The sequence below is a fragment of the Taudactylus pleione genome, unplaced genomic scaffold, assembly GCF_031769625.1.
Source record: "Taudactylus pleione unplaced genomic scaffold, aTauple2 ptg000218l, whole genome shotgun sequence".
Lineage (NCBI taxonomy): Eukaryota > Metazoa > Chordata > Amphibia > Anura > Myobatrachidae > Taudactylus > Taudactylus pleione.
The window spans coordinates 1,618,112-1,640,197 of record NW_028284620.1 but is presented as its reverse complement, the minus strand read 5'-3'; the positions used below and the strand labels follow the sequence as shown (position 1 = coordinate 1,640,197).

At 45.0% G+C, this 22,086-nt stretch overlaps 1 protein-coding gene across 2 annotated transcripts in view; it reads left to right on the top strand.

Moving 5' to 3' along the window:
• The window catches only part of CEP135 (centrosomal protein 135), a 141,622-nt gene that overhangs the window by 53,240 nt on the left and 66,296 nt on the right, over nt 1-22,086 (top strand). For both annotated transcript variants that reach the window (XM_088478723.1, XM_088478724.1), the window contains exons 9-12: nt 2,457-2,522; nt 2,990-3,140; nt 3,846-4,069; nt 20,213-20,368. In XM_088478723.1, coding sequence (XP_088334849.1) covers nt 2,457-2,522; nt 2,990-3,140; nt 3,846-4,069; nt 20,213-20,368 — 597 coding nt within the window. The remainder of the gene's footprint in view (nt 1-2,456; nt 2,523-2,989; nt 3,141-3,845; nt 4,070-20,212; nt 20,369-22,086) is intronic.

Genomic DNA, 22,086 nt, shown 5'->3' with positions numbered 1-22,086 from the left:
CTTTTTAAGGTTCTAGGCATTGGTTTCCTTTGCCTCTCAGGATGCTTCCTTTTTGGCGACGGATTCTCCTCTCAGCACAGGAGCGTCCCCACCCTTGGTTGAACTGCTTTGGGACATCCCCAAGGTCAACCCTGTGGACCCCCTATGGACCCTGAAGTAGAAAACAAGAGATATGGTAAGAACTTACCTTTGTTATCTCTGTTTCTACGAAGTCCATAGGGTCCACAGGGCGCCCGCCCTGACGCACCTGGCTTCATATGGGCTGTGTGGCTGGTCACCGGTTTTCCGTCTCCCATTTCTGTGAGTATGGTTATTGAGTGTTCCAGTTTTCTCTCTCTTTTTCTCTCCTCCTCCGGCCTTTGGCTACTTACAAACTGAGGTGCCTCTGGCTTGGGGGTGGGGTTATAGGGAGAGTGGACCCAGTGCATCCTGGGAGCTAAAAGCTTTAACTGCGTGGTGCCCGGATTTGGTTCCCAACCTATACCCCAAGGTCAACCCTGTGGACCCTATGGACTTCGTAGAAACAGAGATAACAAAGGTAAGTTCTTACCATATCTCTTGTTTTTCCCTCCCCAGAGAGGAACAGTGTTTTATTCCAACCTGTTTCTCATTCAGAAACCATATTCCTTTCTTCCCATCCTTGACCTGAAGACTCTCAACCTGTTCCTCAGGGTTCCCAGATCATGAAACCAGGTGATTTCATGGCCTCCTTGGATATTCAGGATGCCTACTTACATATTCCCATTCGGCAGGATAATCAATGGCTTCTTCAGTTTGCGGTACAGATGGATCACTCCCAGTTTTGTGTGTTTGTGCTTTTTGGCACCTCATGTCTTCACATATATCTTGACAGTGATGACAGACGCCCAACCTTCGCTGCGGAGGGATCCGAATTCTGCCATACTTGGATGATCTTCTACTGGCCCAGTCTCTGGACATTCTTAAAGAGCATCTGGACTTCACCGTCACCTTGCTGCAAACCCACGGCTGGCTGACATATTGGTGCAAGTGCAGCCTTGCTTCGTTTCGGGAAATACTCCATCTAGGTGCTCTTCTGTACTCCAAAGCTCAGAGGGTTTTACTTCTCACGGACAAGCTGTTCTCCACCTTTGATATGGTGGAATATGCTCCGTTCCATTTGAGGCCATGCTACTGGAACTCTTGAAGCAGTGGTCGGCTTTCCCCTCCATCTCAAGTCTCAGACAACTGTTCTGTCTTGGGAAGTGCAGCACTCTCTCTTGTGGTGTCTCGAGTTCTCCCACCTGGGCAAGCGTCTCTTTCCAATCCAGAATTTGGTTCTTCTCAACATGGATGCAAGTCTCCGCGTTAGGGATGCTGTGACTGGATGCCAGACATTCTAGTGGCATTGGTCAGATGAGGAAGCAACTCTACCGATAAACTGTCTGGAACTTCAGGAAGTTTACTGCGTGCTTTGCCAAGTATGGCCCTTAATTCAGCACAAATCAGTGAAGGTACAGTCAGACCACTTCACAGTCGCTTATATCAACCATCATGGCAGTACCAAAAGGTGCCATGCGAGAAGTCAGCCGCCACCCTCGGTGGGTGTATAGTAGATTAGCGAGAACGTCCCGCCCAAAGCAATAAATTATTGCGGATATGCCATCGTCCAGGAGGGAAAGAAGGACAGGAACACCCGCTGAATTACGTTGAAGCAAATTGTCCAAACCGGAGTGCACCTCTGCTGTGCAATTGGTTACCCATTTTTCTGACAAGACAGTGGTGTACAGGAGTTGTTGAGTAGTGTCCAGCTCGCAAGATGGAGAGCCAAAAGCCTGAGAAATCTTTATCCTGTAATAAAACTATAAGTTTCACAAGCAGGCATGCCACAGTCGGGCAGCACCGAAAACCTAACACTAACTCCCGACATAAAAGTAGAAGACTGTACTGGCGGGTGGAGAATCCCACAACAGCAGACTGGTAAGTATTACTCCTCCTGAGCAGCTGGTAAAGCGAGGAACGTAAGGGACCGAATACCACAGAATGGCACCCAAGGCAGTAATGGTGTACATCAAAGGGCCTGGGTGTCCAGAGGATGAGCAGGCCTAGACCCTCCAACACAGCAGTCCGGAAAACCGATGAGACTCCACAAGACCAAAACCCCACAGTGGAAGGAAATCTCACAAATAGTTGAAGGTTTAAGCTTGTTTTCCTGATGTATATCTCACAAACCCGCATCCTATTATGTGCCTGACCAGACCACGCCCAAATTTTGCCAAAATTGTAACAAACACTCACTAAGCTACATCTGCAATGCACCCTACAATTTATTTTGTACAAGCTGTAGTTTAAGAGAATATTATAAGGGTCCAATATTGTGTATTTAAAATTGACTCAGGTCATGAAGGTGCACAATACCCTAGTCATGAACAGATTACTGCATGGCTATAAGACTTGATTTCTAAGCTTTTCTAACCAAAACCATATCTGTGTTTCAGAGTGAAATAAAAAGGCTACACCTGGAAGTCCACAAACTTGAATGCACCATATCTCAGTATAAAGTTGTAAGTAACTTCCTCATATTATGCAACATTTTATGTCTGTCTGCATAGGCTTTTTTGTAACTATAAATGACAGAAAAACACAAATAATATCACCCACTTCCCCAGCCCCACCCAAGATGCATTTAGGTTTTTTTTATAGCCTCAATTATTGTTGCATTGTAGCGGGGAATAACTGCCATTTTCTAACAATCTTCACTGACCTCTATGTCACACTCTTGTACAACTGCACATTTACCTACAGAATATTCTGTATTTGGCACTCTAGTACATGAAATATATTTATAGCAGAGATGGAGTGTTTGGGGGATTGTGTTATTTCTTGTTTGTTTTGTTTTTTTATTTAACTTCTCATCTCAAATAATATATGGGAATGTTTTGGTCCGTTCTTTTATTTATTTTTAAATGCAAACAATTTAGCTTAAAAGTCCACTAACAATGCAATTAACATGTTTTTTTTTTTTCCTCAGGACCTAAGTACATGTGAATTTGAGAAGAACAAGCTGGCTGATGAACTAGAAACTAGAAAAGATGAAGGCCGCAAGTTGGAATCCCTCTTGAGCCATGTAGAGAATGAAAAACAGAGGTTTTCAAATAAACTTGAAAAACAGATGGTGACAGGTCATTCTTTTGTGCATATCTTTAATGTTTTGTAAGGGGAGAATTTCTAAGAATCGTGTTTTTACTTCAGATCCAAAATGTATGATATTGTCGGAACGTTTTGCTCTCAATCTCAAATTTACTATGAATCGTGTTTGCCTGCTGTTCTTGACTATAAGCGTATTGGGTTGTTTTTTTTTTTTAATTTAACTTTCAAATCAAGCAATTCTCCCGAAGCAAATTCAGTTCAGAATTGAATCCATTTCAGGCAAGTTGTTGGATTTGCTAGTTCAAATTAAAAAGACAAATATGATTGTAATCCCAACACTTTTTCAAAAAAGTATCCTTATTGCTCCTGCGTCCTATCAGTCCAAATCTAAAATAGAGCTTTGCCCAAATACCGCAAAATGGCCTGTTTCTGCCATGTTTAAATCCAACACTGATGCAGCTGCATTTTGTCTCCTTATTATAAGCATCATGATAAAAGCTAGAGGAATAGAAAAACTTTCCACATCCAAACACTACTGATTTGGTCGTCTATTGATTTTGCATTTTGAGAAGTGATTTAGATGCGATTTAAAAGATCCAAAAGTTTTGTATAGATAAAAGTGGGGTCCCTCTTAGTGGAGCGGGTTAAAAGGTGAACAGAAAGGGTATACGTGTAACTAAATATATGGCTAGTTTTCGGTAGTTTAGTAACACTAATCTGCTCCTTACCATCTTCAGAAAGAGAGCTGGTGTTGGAAGTGGAGAGAATGAGGACACAATATGGCATTTTGCGCACTGATCGCTCACCTTCTCGACTGGACTCTTTTGTAAAATCCCTGGAGGAAGAAAGGGATCATTATAGAACAGAGATGGAGAAACTGGAGCGGACAGTTAATCTAAAATCCAGCTTTCAAAATCGATCCAGACAGGACACCAGCAAAATGCACAGTTCCTCAGATAAGGTATTTGGGCTTGTTATATTGGTATAAATTCCCTTCTCCAAGACAGATAAATAGATAACTGCTTATTTAAACCAAAAAAATACAATTAAAATGTTTTGACTTTTATTAGTGTACTTCTACCAGAATGCTAAAAGCGATTTATATGTTGCTTTATTTTACTACCCATTTATGCTCTTTACTATATGTTTTTAAACTGGCACAAGTGATTGGTAGCCATCTAGTATTCCTAAATAAAATTGCATGGTTATTAAAAATATTTGTAGCTTATATCCTTTGTGTTTGTGAGCTGTAACTAGTAAATATTTAACTTCACCAGTATTTGTGTAATTTTACTTCTTATTTGTCCACGCCAATGCTTAGAAATCTATCTGACGGAAACTATTGAATAAGAGAGATTCATGTTGGTGCAAGTCTATAAGGTGGGACAGACTATGGTCAGGGAACCTTTTTCTTCATCTTCTGCATGTTAACATGTCAGAGTTTTGATGTGTCTGAGGCAGTGGCGTCACTAGGGTATTTGGAGCCCAGGACAAGATGGAAAATGGAGCCCCCTTCCCCCATCTGCTCACATCAAAGTGGGCATGTCAACTTGACACCTTGTTTCTCATCACTCTGGGAACATTCCATTCCATATGCACCTTAATGCCCCCAGTAATAGTGCCCCTCTTGCAATGCCACTGTAGTAGTGCCCCTTATGCAATGTCCCCAGTAGTGCACTTTATACAAAGTAGTGGCGCAAGTCTTCTTTCACACTAATGCAGGAAAATGATGATGTGAAGCTCTCTTCTATACTCATGGGTCTAATTCAAAGTAGGCAGCAAAGCAAAAACAGCAAATCCCTTTGCACCTTGGTAAAAACATGTTCAACTGCAGTTGGGTTAGATTTAAATTGTGCAGAGAGATTTAGATTTGGGAGGAACGTGTCCAAACGTATTTAAATTGCAATGTAAAAAAGTTGTCCAGGATTTGAGAGCTACATGCAAAAGCAGCCAGTATTTACCACATCTGCAAAAAAAAGAAATGTATTTGTACACCTTGTATTGCAATATGGTTTCCTCCAGGTTACTTGCTGTTTTTGCTTTGCTACCAACTCAGAATCATCTCCAATATATCCAGCTTTAAACCTTAGTGACTCTAGGTTTGTGATGTATTTATGAATTTGTAATGTTATTAAATGACATTTAGGGCCATATTCAATTTGCGACGAAAACTGTTTATTTCGCCATTGGTGAAATTGTCCGTTTTCCTTTAAAAAAAAAAAAAAAGTTGCATACTTCGGTGAAAAACAACCGCGCAAATTTTTTTGCCAAAAATTTTGCAGTTTTTTGGCGAAAACGTCCGTTTCGTGGCTAATTGAATACGGCCCTTAGTTTCAATTTCATCATTTTTAGTGTTAAGCTTTTAGGGGTCTACAAAAAACAAATTTTTATAGATTATTTTCAAGCCGTTAGTGTGAGATATCCTAAAATATGGTTCCATACTTCAGAAAATTACACACATTAGCAATGAAAAAAAATCTGAAGTTTAGGAAACATTATAGTATCTGAAATGGTGCTTTAACCGACTCTGCAGCAAGGTACGCTGCTAAATCTAAGACCACCACATACAGTATTAAGATTTATGCCATAACCTGCTCTAGTTGACACTCACAGATGTGTCCAAATACATCTAGCCTCAATATTCCACTCAGCGCAACTTGCCAAGTGTGTGCGCCACCAGGTCCCATTGAACTCTGCTAACATATGTCATCTTTTTTTGCCGAAAATGTGTCTAAGTCGCAGTGCGATGCAGCTAGGATGCACCAGCAGACTGTGCTGATTAATTTGATATGTGACACTTCTATATCTGTGTGCCCCTGATTCTGTCTTTGAAGCACAACTAAACTTGGAATGAAAAAAGCTGCAGTTGCTAAATTGTATCTCTTTGTATACAGATTCAGAGGGGGCTTTTTAGCACGACTGCAGCAAATATTTGTAAGGACACATCTGTACAACAAACTTTGGTATGTATGAAAGCAGATAACGTAGAGAAAAGTGATTTTTCTCTACGTTATCTGGAAACCTGGTTGGTTAGTTGCGGTAACTGGCATTCTCTGACTGCTGTTGGCACCATGCTGAGCCGGAAAACAGCCTCGTGGCTGGCACTAAGGAGGGTGCAAGAAGAAATCCTTTAGTCGGCTTAACAGCGCACTAAATTGACTAGCTCCAGGACCAACTTCCCGGAGATATTCACAGCACGCTGAATTGAATCTGCCCCTTTGTTTCTTATGCTGGGTACACACTAAACTGTGTGTACCTAGCACGATCTAGATACACACTTGCCGATGCCGGGAGTGATGGTGGGGGCCTTGCTGCCAAATGCACACTGACCATATTGGCCGTCGTATGTCGCTGACTACACGCGGTAGCACTCATCGTCTGCAACATAGCCGGTACACACTGGCCGATGTTGAAGAAATGTCATGCGATCCTCATATCGTCTAGTGTGTACATGGCTTTAGCATATTTTTCAAATTACTGACAAGATTCTTGCCGGTAAATGTACATAGCTACGTTGGCTGGGCGGCATATCCAGGGGTCTCAGGCTGCACACAAGATCTTGCGGTGTTCTGGCTAGGAGAAAAGAGACAGCGCACCAGCATTAGGCTGAAGTGCTGTGGGTCTTAAACCGATTGCCTCCTACTGTGGCTCCAGAGATGTTAATACATCTCTGTGTTGGGGCGTGGCTTAGAGGCCTAAGATGGTGGACGCTTTTCCCTGTGCTCCACATTGACTTCTCCATCTGTGGGCTTTACTTGCTTGCTATCTGGGCATATATTATCCAGTCGCTACCTGGTGCCCTGCTGACGGCGTGGCCGACTGGTTGAGCCTGTTTGGGGAGCTCCGTGTGCCCTGCTGACGCCAGCGCTGTGGTTCCCCTGACTGAGACCTCTCCTGGGAGGCCTCCACCGCCATCTCCCTCACTGCCTGGCCCTGACCGGCGCGGCTTACCACTCCTGCGAGGATTGATTCCCCTGCTCGCGGCTGATACCTCAGACGCTGCCGGGGATCCTGCTGCAGCATCTCCGACCCGGCGCGTGTCCTCCTCCGCTGCCTCTCACTACTCGTCCAGTGTCCAGACGCTGCCGCGTACTGTGGCCGCACCAACACTTACCCCGCAGCGGGTCCCGCAGCCGGCACATGACCGCATCCTCTTCCTGCAGATCCGCTGCCTCCCGCTGACACAGCAGCCTCAGCTATACCAGCAAATACCTGAGGTAATCTCCCTCATACTGGTTCCCCTTGAATTACAAGCATCCTAACTTGCTGCATGACTGTTCCCCCTCTGCCAGTGCTGGAGCTCCATCTGGTGGCCAAATATAACTACATCCCCACTGCACACTTACAGTTCTGCAAATATTGCTGTGGATATTAGTGGGATCAAATTTCCATATGCTACAACTGCGGGGCCTATAAGGTGCGGCCGCACATTATACTATTTGATCTAGTGACTTTGTTGCTACAGTACTAGATATATGTAGTTTTCACTTACAATGGGTTAACTCATACCAATCAAGTTCCAGGTGTGCCTCGTTAAGAAGTTACAACACATCCTCCTACGCTTTAATATACATACATATTTACTCTCTGACCTCATTCGCCATCATGCCTGGTAAGCACAAGAAATCAGGTTCTCAAGCCTTGTATCCTACTTTAAAGCAGCCCAAGCAAATGACTCTCAGAAACCGCCCTCTACTCTGTCACTAGGCGATGTCTCTTAGGTGAATTCAGAAGTGGAAGACTCGGCAGCCCCATCTACCGAAGCAGATATCGCTGCTATCCTAGTTGAGATGCGAGGCTTCCGTCAAGCTATTCACGATGAGGTCCACAAAGCTCTCTCCGGCCTCCAGGCAGAGGTCACTGACCTAGGTTCCCGTGTAGATGCTCTCGAGAGGAAACAAGAAGAGATCATCAGTTTTCAACAGATGTCTGAACAGGACAACATCCAACTAACTCGGGATCTTGTGTTGATTGCTGACAAACAAGAAGACCTTGATAACAGGTGACGTAGAAATAATATCCGGATTCGTAATATTCCTGAGTCTGTGGAGTCTACTCATCTTGAGGATTATCTTTTACGTCTCTTCCGCTCTCTTGCCCCTTCCATTCCGGATGATATGCTTCTCCTCGACCGAGCCCACCGGGCCTTTCGACCTCGCTCTCAAGTTTCGGGCTCGCCAAGAGACGTAATACTTAGGTTCCACTACTTTAAGGCGAAAGACCAGGTCTACTCCCAGGCGAGGCGTTCTCCCGACATTGCCTTTGAGGGTGCCAACCTTTTGATCTTCCAAGACCTCTCCCCTCTTACCCTGGCTAAGAGACGTGAAATGAGACCACCAAGATACTACGGGATCATGACATCCGCTATCGCTGGGGCTTCCCCTTTAGTTTACAGATTCGAGCAGATGGCAAGCTCCTTTCAGCAAGGTCCCCAGATGAGGCTTTACAACTGCTTTCGCAATTGCATCTTCCATTTCCTGCCACGAATAGCTCTCCCAAGGATGGCACGAGACCCTCACCCTCAAAGGCCGCTGGTCCTCCGGAAACTAGTGTGAGGTCCCTCCCTCAACGAGCTCCGAAGAACGTCTGGCGCACAGTTGGTGCTAGTCCTCATCCTGCTGCAATAACCTGATTTACCTACTGTTCCCCCTTTTTGTCACTAATATTTTTCCCTTTGTGGGAACTAGGTCCCTTTATTGGACTTCTTTTTCTACTGTTCAATTGTTTGCTCTTGCTGATACTGATTTTAGTTTCAAATTGATATTTGGTTACCTTACACTGTGTAATGCTTTGTAACAATGTTTCCATTTCCTTACTTTTTCTAACTCCATAGGTCACCAATTTGTCCTCCCATCTTTGGTGTTGACTATTTTCCTGACCTGGTCCGCCCAACGTCTTATCTCGTATTAATTAAATTATTAATATAGACGCTAGGGCAATGTATAGTTTTTATGCTAGTTGCTTTATATACCTTGTTGTTAACACTGTGGTATGCTAAATTCTATTTTACTGTATTTTATGCTATACCTTAACACACTCTATGTTTACTTAACATGGTAAATGACCTTTTTTCACCATCCTTTCTATGGAGGTTGCATTGCCTTCCTTCTTTCCTTAACCTACATACATGCCCCCTCTTCTCCTCCTCCTTTTAAGTAACTTCTTGTCACCACGATGTTTTCTTGTATTGTTTTTACTACTAGTTCACACCTGGAGCTTGTCTTCTCCTCTATTGTATCCCTCTAACATTGCGCTCCCCCTTGGCATCTTTGACTACTCACCCCCGTGCGGTCATAATGACCGGCCTCGGACGCTCTAGGCTTCTTAGCCAACTTCTTCCATGGGTCCGACCACAAGGACGGGGCCTTCCCCGTTCTTTACCCTCTTTTTTCCTCCTTTTTCTCTCTTCTCTCTTTTCTCTTTTTTGTTTTCCTGAGGCTGAAATCCGGGCCTTTTGGTTTATTACTCGCCTATTCACTTTTGACCACTTTTTCGCTCGTCACTCTCTATAACCCTCCATGACTACCAAATTTATAACATTTAATGTTAGAAGTCTAAATAGCCCGCAGCGGCGATCCACTCTATTTCACACTCTCCGCCAACTTCAAGGCAATATTATATTTTTACAGGAGACCCATTTTGCTGGTACTCATCACTCAGAACTTAAATCTAAATACTTCCCCTCCACTTATCATGCATGTGACCCTACACGTAAAAAGAAGGGTGTTTCTATACTATTCTCTCGTCGTGTCACCTTTGTTCCCTCCTCAGTCATTAGGGACCCAGAGGGGCGCTATCTTCTTTTGATTGGGGAATTAGATGGTATTCTTTTTACGTTTGATAATGTGTACGCCCCCAACTCTGCCCAACCATGTTTTTTTCGCACTCAGTTCGTTGTTGTCCCAACATAGAGGAGGTAGAGTGGTCGTGGCAGGTGATTTTAACACTACCCTAGATTCTCGCCTTGATAGATCTAAACCTCCCCCACGCTCATCTGTTAGCGCTATCCGTGCTAATTCGGAAGCCTTACAACAATTCCTTTCTCAACACCTCCTATTTGATGCATGGCGCGTAAAAGAGCCTACTGCTAAGGACTATACCTTTTACTCACCTGTCCATGTCGTCCACACAAGACTAGACATGATTTTTCTTGGTATTGACCCTGCACAATTAATATTAGATGTCAGTTTTCACCCCAGCACCTGGTCAGACCACTCCCCACTCATAGTAGATATTGAATCTCCTGTCCCTCGTAATAGCTCTTATGTTTGGCGCCTTAATGATAGGCTCCTTGTAAATCCGGCCCTACGATCACAGCTGACCTCTGAGATTACAGAGTATTTCTCTCTTAACTCAGTCCTACTGTATCTCCACAGCTTCTCTGGGATGCCCATAAGGCCGTGATACCGGGATCCCTGATTAAGTCAGCAGCTTTTGCCAGGAAGACTAGGACTAAGAGGCTTCTTGAACTCATGGACCTCATTGCCCAATTAGATAGAACTCATAAAGCCTCAGGCGCAGCGGATGATTATCATAAACTTGTGGCTGCCAGAGGAGAGTTGGGCCTCCTTCTTACGGCAAAAGCTGAGACTTCTCTTAAATGGCTTAACCAAACATTTTATGAAAAAGGAGACAAAGCCGATAGAATACTGGCGTCTAGATTGCGATCTAAACTCTCACAGAACAATGTTTTGTTGATTAACTCTCGCGCTGGCGACCCTATTAAAGATCCCTTACGTATCACTGAAGAGTTTCGTAAATTTTATAACAAGCTGTATAATCTCTCATCTTCTTTGAATAGTCCCCTCCCTACTGAGGACTCTCTACAAAATTTTTTAACCAGCTGTAATTTACCTAAACTATCTTCCTCGGCCCTTGAATCCATAAGTGTTGAAATTGAGGCGCAGGAGATCTCAGAAGTGATAAAGAACCTTAAGGCCAATAAGGCTCCTGGCCCAGACGGCTTTAAGGCCACATATTATAAATCCTTGAACTCCTTACTGTCCCCCTATCTTGCTAAGGTGTTCAATGGTGTGATGTCGGGAGGCTCTTTCTCCAAAGAGGCACTGGAAGCTAGGATTTTTGTCATTCCCAAAGAGGGAAAAGATCACTCCAGCTGTGCCCATTATAGACCTATCTCGCTGTTGAACACTGACGCTAAGATTTATGCTAAGATGCTTGCAAACCGCCTGAACTCTGTATTGCCCAGCTTAGTTCATAACGATCACGTTGACTTTATACCGGGGAGACAGGCCAGGGACAATACTAGACGGGTTATTAGCCTCATTCACTCCATTAATTCTACTCGTACCCTAGCCCTGGTGCTTTCCCTAGACGCTGAGAAGGCCTTTGACCGGATTTGTTGGCCCTTTATGATCCAAACACTAAGGGCCTTTGGCTTAGGTGGTAATTTTCTCCAGGGCATCCAGGCCCTATATACTACCCCTTCAGCTAGGGTCTCCGTGAACGGCCTTCTCTCGTCCCCCTTCCCCATAACCAATGGCACTAGACAGGGGTGCCCTTTGTCACCCCTGATCTTTGCTTTGGTTATTGAACCTCTTGCAGCTCAAATTCGCCTTAATTCAAATATTAGAGGTACCTTACTAGGAAAGGCAGAATATAAAGTGTCCCTTTTTGCCGATGACGTTCTTTTAACTTTAACTTCTCCCCATACGTCTCTTCCGAAACTCTTTCAAGTTTTGTCTGAATACGGATCTCTTTCGGGCTGCAAGATTAACCTTTCTAAAACGGAATCTCTTGCGCTTAATATATCACCTACGGCCCTGGATCTCCTGCGTCACAATTATAACTTTGCCTGGCGCCCCTTTAAAATTAAATATCTAGGAGTATATATTACAAGCAGATATGACACCTTATTTTCTGCAAACTTTCCCCCTTTGCTCAAAACAATTAAACTAGATCTCCTCCGATGGCGAGATCTAATTATTTCCTGGTTAGGTAGAATAGTGGCAGTTAAGATGAACCTCGTACCTAGACTACTCTACCTCTTTCAGACCCTCTCTGTTGCTGTTCCCAAATCGACTTTAGTACAATTACACAGGTGGTTTGTTCAATTTGTATGGAAATCCAAGCCTCCCCGTATTAGTTTTCTCACTCTTTGTTGCCCCACTACCAATGGGGGCAACGGGTTTCCTGATGTTAGTCTCTATTATTACGCTACCCATTTAAGCCAGGCAATAACAAGAGATATGGTAAGAACTTACCTTTGTTATCTCTGTTTCTACGAAGTCCATAGGGTCCACAGGGTTGACCTTGGGGTATAGGTTGGGAACCAAATCCGGGCACCACGCAGTTAAAGCTTTTAGCTCCCAGGATGCACTTGGGTCCACTCTCCCTATAACCCCACCCCCCAGCCAGAGGCACCTCAGTTTGTAAGTAGCCAAAGGCCGGAGGAGGAGAGAAAAAGAGAGAGAAAACTGGAACACTCTAGAACCATACTCACAGAAAAGGAGACGGGAAACCGGTGACCAGTAACACAGCCCATATGAAGCCAGGTGCGTCAGGGCGGGCGCCCTGTGGACCCTATGGACTTCGTAGAAACAGAGATAACAAAGGTAAGTTCTTACCATATCTCTTGTTTTCTACTTCAGGGTCCATAGGGGGTCCACAGGGTTGACCTTGGGGATGTCCCAAAGCAGTTCAACCAAGGGTGGGGACGCTCCTGTGCTGAGAGGAGAATCCGTCGCCAAAAAGGAAGCATCCTGAGAGGCAAAGGAAACCAATGCCTAGAACCTTAAAAAAAAAGGTTTGGACAGAAGACCACGTGGACACCTAGTAAGGCAAAACAGCCGAGGCGCCACAACGAGCCGCCCACGAGGGTTACATGACCCGAGAAAAAACAAGCCTCAACGACAGAAATGCCTACCTATGGGTAGGCCCCTGAGGAAGACATACGAGGCCATCCAGCCAACATTTCATTATAGGCCGGCCATCGTTTCCTGTGAAAACCAGAAACCGCAGACCACCAATAAGGAGTCCGATTACCATAAGGAACTTGAACGGATCATATAAAGCCAAAGAGGCCGGACCACAGTCAATGAGGCCACACCAGCCGAGAAGACTGGGGACTGAATGGCCGTACCATAAGTTCCAGAATAATATGGAACCTAAAAACCACTCTAAGAAGAAATACAGGGCGAGAGCAATTCGCACCCTGACATGATGCCCTCCAGAAGAGGGAGCCACATGAGAACGCTCCCAATTCAGACACTCTCCTGGTTGATTTAAACACCCTGAGAGAGAGAGAGCTTAAACAATAGACCATGTAATGGCTATCACAACCAGCAGTTCCATTGACTGTCCCCGGACGGAACAAAGAACCACTACTAACTCCCCAGGAGTCCCTAGGGAGGACAAGTGGAGGCATAATCCAGAAAACACTCCAAAGGATGAACTGGATACCAGAGCGGAGCAATTCCATATCTTAACCATACCGACAGTGTAGAGATCCGCACTGTCAGGAAGGCCAGGCCAAGGGTGAAACCCAAGCCAGCCGGAAGGAATGCCAGAATATCTGAAAATCCTGGACACCGGAGGATCGTATCGACAGGTACGATACCATAAGAATTATGTATGCCACAGTCCGTGGCAGATCCCAGCAAAGTCTGGCCTATCTGCTCTAAACATCTCAATGAAGACAGAGCCAGGGAAGCCCTAGGACCACAGTAGGGGCGCAGTCAAAGACAAACGATCCAGGTCCAGGGAAAAACAAGGACCCTGAGACAACAGGTCCAGATAGTGAAGCAGTAGGAACGGAGTATCGATGAGGAGACTCCGAAAATCTCAGTACCAGTGATGTCTGGGACGAACTGGAGCCCCCAGAAGGAAAGCCTCTCCGTCTCGAATTAAACTTCCGAAGACCTCGAGGAAGAAGGGAGACCGGAGGACACAGGTACACAAAGTGGAAGGACCACTTCACTGACAAAGAGTCACTGAAGGTAGCTTCAGTACTCCTGGAGCTGGACTGTAATGTGTGATCAAGTCAGAAGGCCATGAGGATCAATCCCCTCAGGGAGGCCCCCTCTGCTCACCAGGAGTTGAAACCTCTCTTGGAGAAGAGACTAGTCCCCGGGATGCACGTCGCAACAGCTGAGGAAGCCCGCTTCCCAATGGAGAGCTCCGGGAATAAACACTGCAGAGTTGGCCAGGAGAAGACCCTTGGACTATGCCAGAATGGATGACATACCTGACATTGCCACCCAACTACCAGTGTTGCCTAGATGGAAGTCACTGTTGTGACACTGTCGGACTGAACCTATTCAGGTTTACCGTGACATATGGGTTAGGCCAGAGTGAAGGTTCAAGACAGCCTAAAGTATCAACAAGTTAAGTGGCAGGACAGAAACGACAGACGTCCAACTGCCCCGAAACGAATGCGGACCAGACACTGTCTGTAGCAAAGAACACCCTGGACGAGATGGCCATAGCCACCCGGACAGAGACCAACTCGCCTCTGGAGAAAGTATCATCGTTCGAACATCGATCCGATGGGAAAAACTCGATCCATCTGGAGGGGAGTCAATTATGGCAAGGTCTGGAATGGAACTGAGCACATTCCACCCTACCAAAAGGTAGACACTCTGGTAGACCGCGCATCACAAAGAGTAATGACATATGTCGAATGCGTAGATATCCGCACACTCCAAGTTGAAGAGTGGAAATCTTGTCTTACGCCAGAAAAATTCTCAGAGTCTGAGAATCCAGCAGTGCTCCCAGATGAAGAAAACCCTGTGAGGGATGTAGGGAGGACTTTTTCTCCGTTGACTAATTATCTGTGCCGAGAAGAAGCCACGGTTATCCTGACCTGGCGGTAAAGTACCTTGGTGATCCTGCTAAAAGCAGGAGACCGTCCAGAGAAAGGAGCATTCGGATACCCTGAACAGGTGAACTGTCAGAAAATCCATAAGGCTGGTAAACCCCGGTGGAGTTGAGGACAGTCCCAAAAGGCAGAGCCCGAAACTTACAAGTGTTGCTGTGGCACAGCAAACCTGAACCCCTGCTGATGAGATGGCTCTGTACGTACCCGTAGGTACGTATCCTGAATACTCAGATATACCCTAAAATCCCCAGGTTCCAAACGTCGGATGATGGAGCATGGACGATTCCACCTGAGTCCAGGCACCGTTGGAATCTGATTCAGGGATTTGAGACAGAGTATAGGCAAATGAGGACCAGTCGGTCACCGCCCCAGAAAGAAAGTAGAACAACCAGTCCCTCACTGAGATAGTGAGGTTGGCCGAAATAGCTCTGCTTACCACAAAGACTGTATAGCTTTCTGGGATTGTAAGGCCCTGATCAGGTCTGAAGAAGGGCCCGTGTAACAATGCCTGTGAGGAGGCTGCCTGAGCAATGAGAGGCCGTTGAGAATCAGTACCTGACTCTGGAAATTCCCCAGATGTAGACCTGTCCCGTCAGGCTGAGGGTATATCCTCAGGTGTAGAAACAGGGTCGTCCGGAAGTCCAGGACTGCTCGGTACTGGATATGGTGGCCCCCATGGAGGCCGACAGCCTAGGAAAAAACAGGCCTTTAGGCTGACCCTGAGGACAAAAAGACTTAACAGAGTTAGTCCGAATGTAGTGGGAGTAGCTAAAGACAGTATCTCCCCATTAGTGATACTGCCAATGATGCAACGATCTTGTCAAGGTCAGGACCAAACAAGATCTTCCCCATGGAAGGAGTGTGCACCTCTGCTTTCCCATAACGCAGCCATAGGGTACTGCGGCGGATACAGACGCCGCCGCAACCCTGAAAGTTAGAAGACCGGCATCCCATGAGGTAATCCCACATATGACCACTGCATATTTTATGTGAGCGGCAAAAGATATTTGAACCTCAGGACGTGTTGGAGGGGAAAAACGTCACAAAAGCATCACCATGCGATGGCCATGGTAGGACAGGCAACAGGCCCTGAAAACGAGTACATTGATTTCAGGCAAAGTTACCACCTACGGATCCGTAAAATCCGTCCAGGCCGGGATGGGAGGCGTATTAATGCCTGTAACCCGATGATTAACATACAAATCCATCCCAGAAGGGGATTTCCATTACTTGTGAGGACCCTCAGGGAATGGGAAACAGGAGGCCTTTGTGACTCCTCGTATCTGGCGACAGCCAGACTCCCGCTATGAGATCCACCCGCTGGGCAGAAAACGGGAGATGTATGATACAGGTGCAGGATCGACATGCTCTATATCCAGAATGAACCTGGCTACCAGCCCCAAAGCAGGGATAATAATACTTGAAATCGGCTCCCCCCATGTGAGAGGGAAAGAGCCGAATATACCATCCAGTTCACGGCAGAGCCACTGGTCAGTAACCACAGGGCATATATCACGCCAATTAGTATTTCTATAAAACAACATCCACCAGGGTGGCCGTTGTGGTAATCCCTGCAAGGGGAATGACAGACCGATGTGGTATCAGAGGTAATTCATGTACTGTGAAAAACCCCGGCGGGGAGCGACAGTCTGTTGCACAGGGGTAAATTGCAAGAAATTGCGAGATACCCCGAGTTCAAAAGGGCAGTATGGTGAAGTAACTCCAAGCGAGTGACGACAATGGGGCCCGCCCGGCGATCCTCAAAGGAGAGGATCCTGAGAAACAAACCGCCCTTTAAGGGGGTCGTGCAAGGGGCCCCGCACCAGATGGTGCCGCATACATAAACCTTTCTGAGTTAAAATCCTCCGCACTAATTCCTGCAGGCTATGACTTGCAGGATCGCAATAATGGGTGCAGTATCGTGTGCAATCTCCTGGTCAGATATATCTGACTATCTTGACGGAAATATTAAGCAGCGCCATACCGGTCCTGACTGACGCTAAGATTAGCTGCAGGGACCCATTATCAGCGTATGCAACTCACAGTTCCATCTAAAATATGGCAACGTGCAGCACGTAACAGTATGTGACAAACCTCACAGATATTAACAAATATATATATGTGAGGTCTCAGAACCACCCCAGGTACACCTGTATTAGGGCAGATAAAGAAAAGGGATAGATATACACTGACAGGTGAGAGAAAAAGCAGACAGTCAGCACTAGCAAAAGTCACATACAATGCAGAAAAATATATATACATACATAAGCATGACATATAATATACTGCACAATGTCGCTACATTCAACTGCCCAGATTCAGTGTCTGGGAAGGCTATAGCGCTGTGTACACTCACCCAAATGGCCAGGTACGCAGGGGGACTGGGCTCACTGACATCCTAGGAGTTCTGCAGCACCACAGAGAGAAAATGGCCGCTGGAGACCTCAGAAGAAGCGTGGCCCGCGGAGGAAGCAGCTCAGCGACACCAGACTGTAGTATTGAAAGGCGCGCTGAGCTGAGGGGAGGATCCGCTAGACAGGGAAGGCTTCCTCCCCTGGCTAGCAATTAACCCCCCGGGATGCCGGCTCCCGCTGCCGCTATAATCCCTGGTGGGCTAGTGGACACGCGGGGTATGCCTCCATGGAGGGGGAGCCCGCCGCCACCGCTAGCGCCTCCGGTCTGTCCCCAGAGACCGGAGGCATAAGGCTGCATATTCACACGTGGATCACCGCAAGCGGTGACCACGCGACTTACCTGTCCCCGTCGATCCGGCAGCAGCCCAGGGATTCCTCCAGAGCCCGGCTAGTACAGACTCTGGGGTCCCGCTGCGATCCCCAGATCTGTACTGGCGTCGCAGCGCCGGCGGGGTGTAGGAGCGGCAGCTCAGACGTCCATTGGACAGTCTGATGCTGCCGCTCTGAAGAGTAGTAAAAAATAATAAAATAAAACTCTTTTAAGCTTAGGGGCTGCTAAGCAGCCCCCCTGCAGTAACGGTGACCCGACTCCGGCCGGGCACCAGCTTAAACTGAGGTGCCTCTGGCTGGGGGGTGGGGTTATAGGGAGAGTGGACCCAAGTGCATCCTGGGAGCTAAAAGCTTTAACTGCGTGGTGCCCGGATTTGGTTCCCAACCTATACCCCAAGGTCAACCCTGTGGACCCCCTATGGACCCTGAAGTAGAAAGCTTGGTTTGCTCCCTCCCAGGTACCTAGGTGGCTAGAAGTCGAAGCTAACTCGTGCAATATCCCTTTTATGTCCGCTATCGTAGGTTTGGCTGCACCTGACAGACCTCAATCTGTTCGCTTACATCCGGTTATTTCATTTACATGCTCCATTTGGGATCACTGTACATCTCACTATAATATTACTTCCTACCCATCCCCTGTTACCCCTATATGGTTTAATCCGTCGTTTTCCCCGGGTTTTAATCTCGCCCGCTTCTCTCCATGGATTAAAGGTGGGATTAGGGTGGTATCTGATATCCTCGACTCGGGTGGGTGCGCCTCTCTGGGTTCCTTACAGAATAAATTCAACATATCTTCTATCAACACTTTTACCTATATTCAAGTCCGACATTTTATCAATTCCCTCCCTCCTAATTCAATTGATAGATCTTTAACGTAATTTGAGTCTTTGTGTCTCCATAACCCCCTCATGAAAGGTATCATATCTGTTGTTTATAACTCTTTGCTTTCTGTTAAACTCCCAGATACGCCAAATAATGAACTTCAATGGGAAAAAGATTTAGGGAGTTCACCAGATGAGAATACATGGTCTGTGGTGTGGGAGAGGGTGTCCAAGTCTTCTGTCTCTTTCTTAATTAAGGAAAATGCCTACAAGGTGTATTATAGATGGTACCTGGTACCTGCCCGTTTGCACAAAATGTATCATTTGGCCTCTGATCAATGTTGGAGAGGTTGTGGCGAGATAGGTACTTTCATACACGTGGTGGTCATGCCCTAAAATAGTCCAATTCTGGGATGGGGTTACCAGCCTCCTCTCGGAAATTTTTAAAATACCACTGATTAAGTCTCCCTGGTCTTTCCTCCTTGGCGATCCACTTGAGGGCCTAAATAATCATGCCGATAAGCTCTCTTCACACATTTTAAATGCTGCCCGATGTCTAATTGCTAGACACTGGAAGGATATTGACCCTCCCCCTCCCCAACAGCTCATAAATAAAATCTGGCACGTGGCGGCCATGGAGAAGATATCAGCTTATATCCACAATACCTCTCCTAGGTTCCTCATGATTTGGTGTGACTGGTTCCTCTACAACAACACCACGCCACATGGGACCCTGCCCTCAGGCTTTTCGAACCTCCTACTCTAACGTTCATAATTGATTTATATTAGTTATTTGTTTATTTTCTCTCCATTTTACTATGACGACTTCTATTTAAGTTTTTCCAATATACAACGTAGACCCGGATTCAGCCTCTTTCTCACTTACCCTGTTCCCCATCTTATTCTTCCTCCTTTTTCTTACTTTTCTTTCTCTCCATTTCTCCCTTCTCTCTTTTACATGTTTTTCTGTTTCTTACTTGTTCTCTTGTGTATTTTGTACTATTATTTGCAAGGTATTTTGAAAATGTGCTATGATATATAGCAATGTTTTTATCTTTTCAGTTTCATCTGTTTTCAGATTGGTTTATTGCTATATGTGTACTTTGGATACGTTATTATCCTATATTTCTGCCTCTGTAATAGGCTAAATATTTCTCTTATTCATGCATATACTGTTGTACCTTATTTATGTAAAATTCAAAATAAATTCCGTTAAAAAAAAAAATACATCTCGGTGTTAATGCTTCTCCTTCGCCTCAAAGCAGGAAGAGCTATAGTGGCACGATAGTACATTTCCCACTATATGTCCAAAGACTGTGTATTCTGGAAGTGAATATTAACTGGAGTGTTAATACTTAACCCTATAGCATGTCTGATTAGGGTTAATATATTACAGTCCTTGTTCTTGTCTGAGAAATTTTGGAGGTGATAATTGGTCCTCTTAAAGTCAGCATCTAAAGCTTTGCCGAAAAGGTAATGTGTTGCACTAATCTGTTTCCAGTTCTTATCCTACATAGGGAGTTGTATTGTGGTACTGACTAGCAAAATTGCAGAAAGTAACATTTTCTAAAAGAAAATAAGTTTGCTATAGTACTGACCCATTGGCAAGCCTAATTTTTTAAATATACAATTATATATTGTTTTTTTTTCCTTTTTTGATTGCTTGCTCTATTCTTGAATGTTGTTCTGTTTTTCTGTAGAGCGTGGAGTACAGTTCGGATATTCGACGTATCACCAGGGAAAGGGATGATCTCCAGATTATGTTAGATAGATTTGAAAAACACATGGTGGAGATCCAGTCCAATGTTAAAGTGCTAACAAAGGAGCGAGACAAGCAGCGTTTTCTATACGAGCAGGTAAGATGTATATTTCACTTTGTAACTCACTGTAAGCCATTTCCAGTCTTATAAGATGCTTATATGGAAATCCACAGCAACAAAAGACACCAGTTATCTCTTATGCACTTTTTCTCAGTAGCTTTCCCTGATGTTACACCTGGCAAATCATGTCATCTAGAATTTTTGAAGTGAGAATTTGCATAAATTCGCCAATTTTCTATTCCGTTGCTGCCCTACATGAATGGGTTAAAACTTTCTAGTTGGCTGAGTAAAGTCCAGAAAGAGAAACTCCTTCGGAAGTTAAGCCGCATACACACTGGCCGATAAAGTGAATGATAACTAAATCGTTATCGTTCATACCATTCAATATCGTTCTGTGTGTATGCAAGACATCGTTAACGATGCGCTCTCCCGCGGATCGTTAAGGATATCTTTCATCTCAATACTCAGGGCCATGTAGAGAAAAGCAGCAGGTCTCATTATCAATCATAGTATATTTGAAGCATGTGACAAGCCTTTGCCTGAGAATTGGGGTGGCTTTCTTTGTGATCTGTATTCCTCAACCCAAAGCAACCACTCCTGAACAGTTTGCTGAATAATGTCTTTGATTAGACTATGGAGGATTATCAGTCCTCCATAATGACACTACGGAGGATTTATATACCATTTGGGGTCAAAGTCAGATCAGAATGTGGAGCTGAATGATGTATGTATTGGTACTTCTGCTTGGGGAGTCCTTGGGTTCTCTTGTTTAACCTAAATGGGCATTTAGCAGAGGAATTAAAGGAAGATCCTTTAACCCTGACAGAGTTTATATCCTCCTCAAACACATTAAGAAAACCATGCGGATTGATGACGCACACTATCGCACTCCTTGGAACAACCTTGGCCTCTTCCACTTCGTTTAGAGCTTCTGCGCCATGTACCACGTCCAGATGGCCATTCTTTGATGGTGTGAAAATTGATTGTTCAATGATTGTTGAGCTGCAAGGGAAGGGTGATTTGATGTTCTTTGTCAAGCTAGGAAGCAAAACTCTTCCAATGTTTACTATAGTATTTGCAATAGTATCATCCCTAACTGGATTATCATACTTTTCCAGTGTTCAGCATATTATTGTTTTTATTGAGGATGACTTCTGCAGGGGTTTTGCTCTGATTACAGTGAAGGTTTAGATGTCTGCATTTAGTGATTTTCTTTGTCACCCAATTATTAAAGAGAATTGATCCTTTGTATCAAGCCATTTGTGGCACCTTGGGATCTCACCGGTGTCCTGGATACCTTAATGTCTGATCCCTTTGAGCATTTACAAGATGTCGTTTTTTTTTTTTTTTTTTTAAGTGGCTCACACTTAATGTGTTATGGAGCGTACACACGGTCAGATTTGTCAGACTTGTCAGATTTGTCAGATGAACGACTGAACGATTTTACCAAAGTTTTGAACGATTTGAACGATTGAACGATTTTTGCCTGCATTAAAATGAATGGAATCGTCCAAGTCTGACTGCAAACCCATCAGATGTCAGATATCGTTATCTGACAAACGGGAACGCGCATCGTTGATCGTCCATCGTTCAGGCATGTCAGATATATCAGATTTTCCTTCAGATATGAACGACTGAACGATTTTTAAATCGTTATCGTTCATATCTGAAGGAAAAATCTGACCGTGTGTATGCACCATTACTGGAAACAAAAACGTCTGGAGTTATATTCCCTGTGTATGGAGCCATTTCTT